This window comes from Dendrobates tinctorius, unplaced genomic scaffold, assembly GCF_039654945.1.
Source record: "Dendrobates tinctorius isolate UK_male_01 unplaced genomic scaffold, ASM3965494v1 ptg000044l, whole genome shotgun sequence".
NCBI lineage: Eukaryota > Metazoa > Chordata > Amphibia > Anura > Dendrobatidae > Dendrobates > Dendrobates tinctorius.
The window spans coordinates 34,430,315-34,438,985 of NW_027361712.1; the positions used below are offsets into that span (position 1 = coordinate 34,430,315).

Sequence of the window (8,671 nt, forward strand, 5' to 3'; positions counted from 1 at the left end):
CCCATTCATTATACCCTGAATGCACATCATGTAAATAAAGAGAATTTTTCATTTCAGATTTCCATTTAAAGAAGCGCTCCCATCAGAACTCTTCTACATTTGTGCACTGAAATACTAACCCATCGCTGTCTTAGCTGGTTTCCATCAGCAAGAGTCAGGCTGGAGCTGGAAGCCAGTGAAGACTGTGATCTGCAAGTATTTTAATGCACCTACAATACACATATAGAAAGGTTTTCTTGAGAAATGTTGAGCTTCTCTTTGTTATTCACTGCCATTCTATGAATAACTGAGCCTCACTCTGTTTTAAGGATAACGTTAGAATCCATATGTTCTAGTCCGGTATTATGTAGCCAGAGATCAGTCTGTCGTGTGCAATCCCATTAGTGTCGTCACATACGCACAGCGGGCCCTATTACACCAGGCCCATTGCTGCAGCCTGTCTCCCCGGCACAGGTACCGCTGATGCTTCTCATGCATTTGTTCGGATACCTGACCCCAGAAGTCTGCTTTCCTGGAAGTTATTTTATGGGGACTGTAATGCCTGCATTTTATTACACACCCAGTGGTCTGGTTTTACAGCTTTTTTTTTTTTTTTTTTTTCCTTCCATGTGAACATACAGTGCATTCTTTATAAACTGACTTTTCAATGTCAATAGATACATGTTTAGCTTTTGCCTGCTTTCTGTAATTCTAATTTTCTTATGTACATTATAAAATGTGGATAACATTTTCTGAAATTGGAAGTTATTCGTTCCCATTTTAACAGTACATTAGTACTGCGGTGCAGAAACCTAAGGCAAATTCATTGGCCACTTAGGTAAGAATAACGCTTTGTGCGCACATCAAGTTTTTGATGCTACTTAATTTCACTGGCTCACTGCCATGTTTGGTTCTGATGAAGCTTTAGATATAACAGATTAGATACAAATTCCTTATAGGTGGTTTTGTCAACACTGTTGAGTCACACTTTCAATATTTTAAAAATATTGCATATTCTAGATTTTGGCTTTTTTGATGTGGTGTGTTTTTTTTTTTTTTTTTTTTTTTTTTTTTTCTGTGGCTTCAGGTACACCTATGAAGAATACAAGCAGACTGCTGACTGGCTCATATCCAAGACAGAACATCGTCCTGCAGTGGCCATTGTATGTGGCTCTGGGCTTGGCGCTCTGGGTGAACTCTTAAAAGATCAGATGGCCTTCAATTATGGCGACATCCCAAACTTCCCACACAGTACAGGTATGGAAAATTTGTATTCATCTTATAAGGTTTATGATCTCCAAATCCCATGTTCATTTTGTCCTGAGATTAAGATTGCATGATCCCTTTACCTATCTCCTGCGCCACACCACATAATTTGTAATGATGCCTATATACAGTTCTGCTGATTTGTTCTTTTTCCTGAATTTTGCAGTTCCAGGACATGCTGGTCGTCTTATATTTGGAAACTTGAACGGGAAGCCATGTGTTTGCATGCAAGGACGGTTTCATGCTTATGAAGGTTACCCACTGTGGAAGGTGAGAACATATACTGTATACAATACTACCAGAATGGGTGTGGCGTTCTCATGTGGTGTACGAATGAGGGTTGTACTCCTGACAGGGTATGATGCATCTTACGGTGGCCAAGCCTTCTGTCAGGAGAAAAGTCTTTCCTTCTCAGATTACACGCACACAGGAAACTCCACAATACAATGTTTGCACAGTAACTGCCTCTAGGCAGAAGAGGATGATGGTGGTAGTAGTTGGTGCATTTGAGCCCCAGTCATGAATCAATCGTAAGAACTTGACACAGAAGTCTTTTACTGAAGGTAATGGGGAAAATTATTACAAACAGCCGTAAACTGAGGTACAGGATTACACTCACGGTTGATGATTGCTGTGTACCTGCAGACAGGCAGATCTTAGTAACCTCTAGTTTATTAAGTCTGATTATCTCTTCAGCACTGTGCACTTTTTCTGCCCTGAGGTAATTCTTCTTCCTAGAGGTGCAATGGTAGTCTTCCTCATATGAAGATTATTATCTCCCCTTTTTAAGCAAATCCAGCAGGGAGAAAGTAGGTAATTCCTAAACCTACAAAAATGGCTTCCTCTTAAGATGTCTGACCACACACTGCTACTTCAAATTTAAAACTCTCCCCCAGGACTTGGCTCCTCCCCCTCTGTGAGTGAAGAGCTGCAGTCATTGGCTGACTGCCCTGAGGCATTTTTCCAGAACTTTCTGCATATTACAGAGCTCGGTCACCTAATCAAGCCTGGGAGGGGAAGATTAACCCTTTTTGTGCTGCCTGTCAGCAGGTCTCAGAATGTATTCAAAATGCACAGTCCATATAAATGCTGTGAATTTTTATGTGAACATACTATATATCCGATATCCCATAGAAGTGGCCACTTTGCGGCATACCACATGGGGATAAAACAATTGCTTAGATATTATGGTTGTCCACATGTTCTCCGTTATTTAGCAAATTGGGTGTAGACTGTTAGTGAGAATTCCGGATCCATTTAAAAGGGATATTCCTGTCTCCAAGATCCTATCCCAATATGTAGTAGGTGTAATAATATCAAATATGTCCAATTAAAAATGTAATCTAGTTCTTCTGATTGGGTATCCATAGGTACAACCGCTCATCATATAGTGACAGTTGCTAGTGGTTGTGGTCATGGATACCCAAGCTATTGCAGTGCCCTGCAAATGGCATAACAAATCCGAAGAGCTATACTACATTTCTAATTGGAGGTATTTGCTAATATTATTACACCTACTACATATTTTGGGATAGGATCTTGGAGATGGGGCAGTGGATATGGTTTATGGTTCTCACAATCATGGTTTTTAGAAAACTAATGTTAGGTTGTAACTATTGTTCTTTCCTCTTTACCAGGTTACATTTCCAATAAGGGTTTTCCATCTGATTGGAGTTGAAACACTAATTGTCACTAATGCTGCTGGAGGACTGAACCAAGATTATAGCATTGGGGACATAATGGTGATAATGGATCACATAAATATGCCAGGATTTGCAGGACAAAATCCACTCCTTGGTCCTAATGAGGAGAGGTGAGCATTTGTATTACTTTGACCTTTGCTGTTTAAAAGGGAATTGTCTGTTGTAATTAGATTAATGGTATTGTTTCCATATGATAACCCCTGTGTAAGGCTCCCGTTACACTAAATGATGTCCCAGCGATCCCACCAACGATCCGACATGATGGGATCGCTGGGACATCGTTATGCTGATCGCTGGTGAGCTGTCACAAGACAGCCCCAGCGATCAGGACCAGCGACGCCAGCCGCTGCTCCTGGATACGCGACGTTTACATTAGCAACCAGCGTCGCTGATCGCTGGCCTCACTGCCACACGCAGCGATGCGTGCTGGGCAGCGGGAGACCAGCGATTGAAAAACGGCCCAGGCCGCTCAAGCACGATCAGTGATAACCGGCGGGGGGGGGCAGTCGCTGATCTCCGTCACACACAGCGATCTCGCTGATTTGTCACAAAATCGGCGAGATCGCTGTGTGTGACGGGACCATAAAGGACCTGTGGTCCGGTTTTTTCAAAAAGTCACTCCCAGCAGGTACAGGGGAAATGTAGTATACATGGCTGCCAATAAGATGAATACAGAATCGTAATACGGGCAAGGTCCTCTCCATGATGTCTATATAGCCTAACAGAGCACAAGTGGAGCAGGCAGGGTCAGTCTTGTTAACCCACGTAAGTGTAGTGTGTGTGAATATCAAAATTACTTAAACTGTCTATTAAACGCCAAAGTTCTACCCCCCCCCCCCCGAAATGGTTAGGGGGAAAAAAAAACGTATTCAATAAATATGTTCTCAAAAATTGGTGCCATTGAATAATGCAACTTATAACGCCGTACTCCCCAACCGCCCACGCCAGGGGGGGGAATCCTGCATGCCGTTGGGTCGCCCTCCCAGGGCAGTGGGGTACTCGGTACCGGACCGGTCTCTCAGAGGGGATTGTCACAGCAGCGGTGACCTGGCCCGTGGCCCTGGGCGCCCATGTAAAAGGGGTTGAGTGATGGGAATAAAGTTTGAGTGGATGATTCGTGACGCCACCTGTGGTGTTCGGCAAGGGAGGTGTTAAGCCGACACTGCAGACAGATCCTCTGGAACAGATGGTGTAGTGCAGCAATGATGATGTAGCCCTCCACAGGCAGGGCTGTAGTCCGAGGGCAGTGAGGATAGGTGTTTAGGAAGAGGGTGCAGTGTTTGGCACAGAGATGTAGCAGTGCTGAAGAGGTTGCAGGAAGGAGGCAAGGACACAACAGGGTGCAGTTTCTTTACCTTTACTTTGCTTGGCAAATGCAGTCCAGGTTCCAGATTACAGATGGCACAGGAGCTGATTAGCCTGGAAGCACCTTAGAAATCTCTCTATGCAGATGGGTTGTGTAGTCTCCTTTCTAGCGCTTATTTGAGGTACATGCAGTACTGTGTTACACTGATGTTCCTCCTTCCCTTTTGGATCTACCTCGTATGACAGACAGCTGTAGCCTTCTATCTCCTTTGGCTCACAAGTCGCTGTTGTGCCTCCGAGTCTCAGATGGCAACAGAGCATTTACAGCTTCCTATTCCTCTGGTTTCTGTTGCAGGACCGTCAGTATCCATACAACCTTGGAGACCAGGCTCCAGATCATGTGCTCCAGCTGGGAATGAGCCTCAACTCTCTGCTCAATCCCCCCCAGCTCCTCTCTCCACGTCCACACACTTCGTCCTCCTCACAGAACTGAATAATTTCCCCTCCTGGCCCCCAGAGAGAAGCTCCTCCCTTTAGTATTGGTTCAGAGCTCCTTCTGCTGGCCTGGAGTGGGAACTGTGTTGCATGTTATGGTTAACTGCCAGAGAGACCCTTCATTGCTTCCAAACCTGACATCACCCTCCCTAGGAGGAAGGCAATACCAGTGTGGCGAACATACTCCTGGGGGCGCCACACCGTAAATCCAGAATCACATTGTTACATGAGGTGTAATTGTTTGTTTCTTCCTTACTAACAACCAATGGTCTTTTACAAAGGTTTGGCCCTCGGTTTCCCCCTATGTCTGATGCTTATGACAAGGACCTGAGAAAGCTGGCTTTGGCTGTTGGACAAGAGCTGGGGTTCTCAGAGAAGATGAGGGAAGGAGTATATTGTAGTCTTGGAGGACCCAATTTTGAGACCATTGCTGAATGTAAATTCCTGAGTAGCCTTGGAGCTGATGCAGTCGGTATGTAAAATGAATCTTGAAGGATGTTTTATCTTTTTTTTGTAGCGAATGAAATATGTATACAGTATAATGTTTTGAAGTCCACATTTATTTAGAACCACACAGAGCTTAAAAGGCTATTCCCACCTCTCAGTCACTGACGAAATGTACGCCAGTCCTGCTGTAACAGGCCAGATTACCCCCCCCACCCCCCCACCCAGGACATATCTGGGGTTAAAGTGGCCTATGCCAGATTATACCCTGGGTATATTCTGGCCTAGGCCAAACTATATACCCCGGGGTAAAAAATTGGCCTAGGCTCAGAATACACCCCAGCTGCTGTAGATCAGATATTTCACGCTTTTGAGAACCATCAAACGGGGGCCCCAGGCAGCACATGGTGGGGGGGGGAGGGGACAGTGAACGGGGCCCCAGGCAGCACACGGGGGTGGGGGTGGGGCGCAGAGGCAGCGTGCAAGGAGGGAAGGCAGCGCTGTCTGGGGCCCATTCTTGAGTATATCACTTAATCCTGTGTGCTGCCTGGGGCCCCGTTTGCTGTCTCTGCCTCCATGTGCTGCCTGGGGCCCTGTGCACTGCCTGGGACCCCATTCACTGTCTCTGCCCCTGTGTGCTGCCTGGGGCCTCGTTTTTGATGGTTCCCAAAATCGTGAAAAATCGGATCTACAGCAGCCGGGGTATATTCTGACCCGAAGGGGTATAATCCCAATTTATACCCCGGGGTATAGTTTGGCCTAAGACAGAATATACCTGGGGTATCATCTGGCCTAGGTAACTTGAACCCCGGGTATATTCTTGACGGGGGGGGTTAATCTGGCCTGTTACACCGGAAAACTAATTTAATAAAATGTTTATGCCATTGTGTCCCTTTAATAAATATAGCCACTATGCCCACTTAATGTAATCTACTATTGTTACAGTGCCCCAGAATTAAAACCCCATAAATTCAAAACTCTCCTACACTGCCATGCCATCTCCTACCAACTCTCTGCTGATCCAGTGCAAGAAGTCAATACTGAATCACTGCTCAGATGTGTAAAAAAAAAAAAAAAAAAAAAATTCAGCATAATGTCTTGGGTAGGGAGGTTTAGGTGTGTCAAGGTCCTTAATTTCTGACATGAACACAACTGTCTAGGCTGCGACCACTGTAGGTGGAGCTATAGAAATGGCAAAAAGTGGTTGAGGTACCTTATTTTTGCATATCATAGTGAAATGAATAGGAGCTATAGAAACGGCATGGCTTTAAAAGCTCTACTATAAATGTGTAAATGTAGCAGTGTTTATTACATTATATTGCATTTACCTATTTTTGTCTTATCAAGGGATGAGTACGGTACCTGAAGTAATTGTGGCAAGACATTGTGGTTTAAAGGTTTTGGGCATGTCCCTCATTACAAACAAGACAGTGATGGACTACAACAGTGAAGTCACCGCTAACCATGAAGAAGTGCTCAAAGCTGGAAAAGACAGTGCCAGATTCCTGGAGAAGATGGTGACTCTTCTGCTAAAGCGCCTTGAGCTGAACAATAATGTGTTCTAGAAAGGGTGTCCTGTAAGGTTGGAGGAGGCACTGCCACTCCATCTTGGCTATTTTATGCAGAATTATTGGCCATTGCCAAGTAATGTTAACCTCTTGGCTGTGCATAGTTTCTCTAACTAGAGGGCACCTATCAACACCGTTCTCTACACATTTCTGTACCCGCCGGCTATGTAGAGAACCAGATTACATTCCTCAGTTATATTATCACAACTCAATCCTCTTCCGCTCTCCGTTCCCGCTATCCCTCTTGTAGATATCTGTATGAGCATATTACGGTAGTTTTGACTGTGTATATTAAGTGACCGCTCATTGTACCTTTTTTACAATATCATTGTTACACTAAAATTAACTTGAAGTTAATATTTTAGCATTATAAATATTATTTATTATTTAGACCCTTATGACTACATTACTTTTTTTTTTTTTTTTTTTTTTTTTTTTTTTTTTTTTTTATACAATCCTCACTTAATTATGAACATCCACAATGGTTTGGTTATGAATAATAATGGAAACTTGACTTTCATGTGATAAGACAGTAGACGATGTAGTAATTTTTACTACTTGTGAACCTATAAAATACATGAAGGTTTTTAGCCCGACTTCATGGTACTGTATTGCTTCTAGTATAAATTGACTGTACTCTTCCATACATGGGTAACTGGTGTATATTATTTATAGTACACTTGCAGAACATTGATCTTTCACAGTATCAGGGCTAAGCAATCTGTCTACTGTAGTATTTGTACTTTCTGGTGTATCTCCTGTAGAGTTGAATGGATCCAAAAAATGATTTCCACCCATGCACAGAGTAGTTGCTTGTTTACATAACTTCCTTATGATCTGGCCTTCTTTACGAAAGTCTCTTTTGGATATAGTCTTAAATACAATAGAAACTGGTATTCTACACACCCAATCACGCTTCATAATGGCCTTTCCTCTAAGGGGAGGTTTACACAGTAGAGTTTGGGAAAATGCACCATTAACTACACCAAACTAAGGAAAGACATGAATGACATCCTTTCAGATTTTTATTTTCTTTGCATCCTAAAAGATGCATTGAAAACTGAAGCGAGTAAATCTGTGCCGAGTGATCTTATTAAGCTTGTTTTAATGACCTTTTCAAGAAAAGCATTTTGTACACCTACCCTGAGTACTGTAGCTTCACTAAATCACTCCTGCAGTCTGTACTATAGAAAACCGATTTACAGAGGGTTTAGCTCTGGAAGACAGTTCTAGTTTTTTTTTGTGTAATAAATGTTTGACATTCCTTCTGCATCTGAAATACTATATACCTCTATCCTTTGTATATAACGCAGAAAGCTTAAATAAAATGGTGATGGACCACAGATACCTTCTAATTGTGGTGTGTGTGTTTGGGTTTTTTTTTTTTTTTTTTTTTGATATATACTGGCCTCAGTGTTGTGACTTTTCCTATAATCCATAACACTCTTCAGTTGTAGGATTTCGACTGTAGTAACCAATTGTCTTCACAGCAGTGTTCCACCTTACTGAGCCTTTCTTTATGTACTCTCAAAAGAAAAACTGTGATAATGCAGCACCTTGCAATAGAATTTTATTTTTCCCATCGGTGTAGCGCCATTAATTCCACAGCGCTTAATAGACATTATCAGCACTGTCCCCATTGGGGCTCACAATCTATACTGCTAAGCAAAATAAAGGGAACACTTCAGCACAATGTAACTCCAAGTCAACCACACTAATCAATTTCTCCTGCTGTTGTGCAAATGGACCAGACGATAGGTAGAAATGATAGGCAATTAGCAAGAGCACCCTCTATAAAAGAGTGGTTCTGCAGGGAGTGACCACAGACTATTTCTCTGTTCTCATCCTTTTGGACGGCTGTTTTGGCCGTAGGAGAGCAACAACTCAGCATCAGGACCGCTACCTCCTCTT

At 43.1% G+C, this 8,671-nt stretch overlaps 1 protein-coding gene across 6 annotated transcripts in view; it reads left to right on the forward strand.

Moving 5' to 3' along the window:
* PNP (purine nucleoside phosphorylase) overlaps positions 1-8,115 on the forward strand; it is a 55,799-nt gene extending 47,684 nt beyond the window's left edge. For all 6 annotated transcript variants that reach the window (XM_073575521.1, XM_073575518.1, XM_073575522.1 and 3 more), the window contains exons 2-6: positions 1,067-1,236; positions 1,412-1,515; positions 2,883-3,058; positions 5,030-5,220; positions 6,540-8,115. In XM_073575521.1, the coding sequence (XP_073431622.1) occupies positions 1,067-1,236; positions 1,412-1,515; positions 2,883-3,058; positions 5,030-5,220; positions 6,540-6,757 (859 nt within the window). In that variant the 3' untranslated portion in view covers positions 6,758-8,115. The remainder of the gene's footprint in view (positions 1-1,066; positions 1,237-1,411; positions 1,516-2,882; positions 3,059-5,029; positions 5,221-6,539) is intronic.
* The last annotated feature ends 556 nt before the right edge of the window (positions 8,116-8,671 follow it).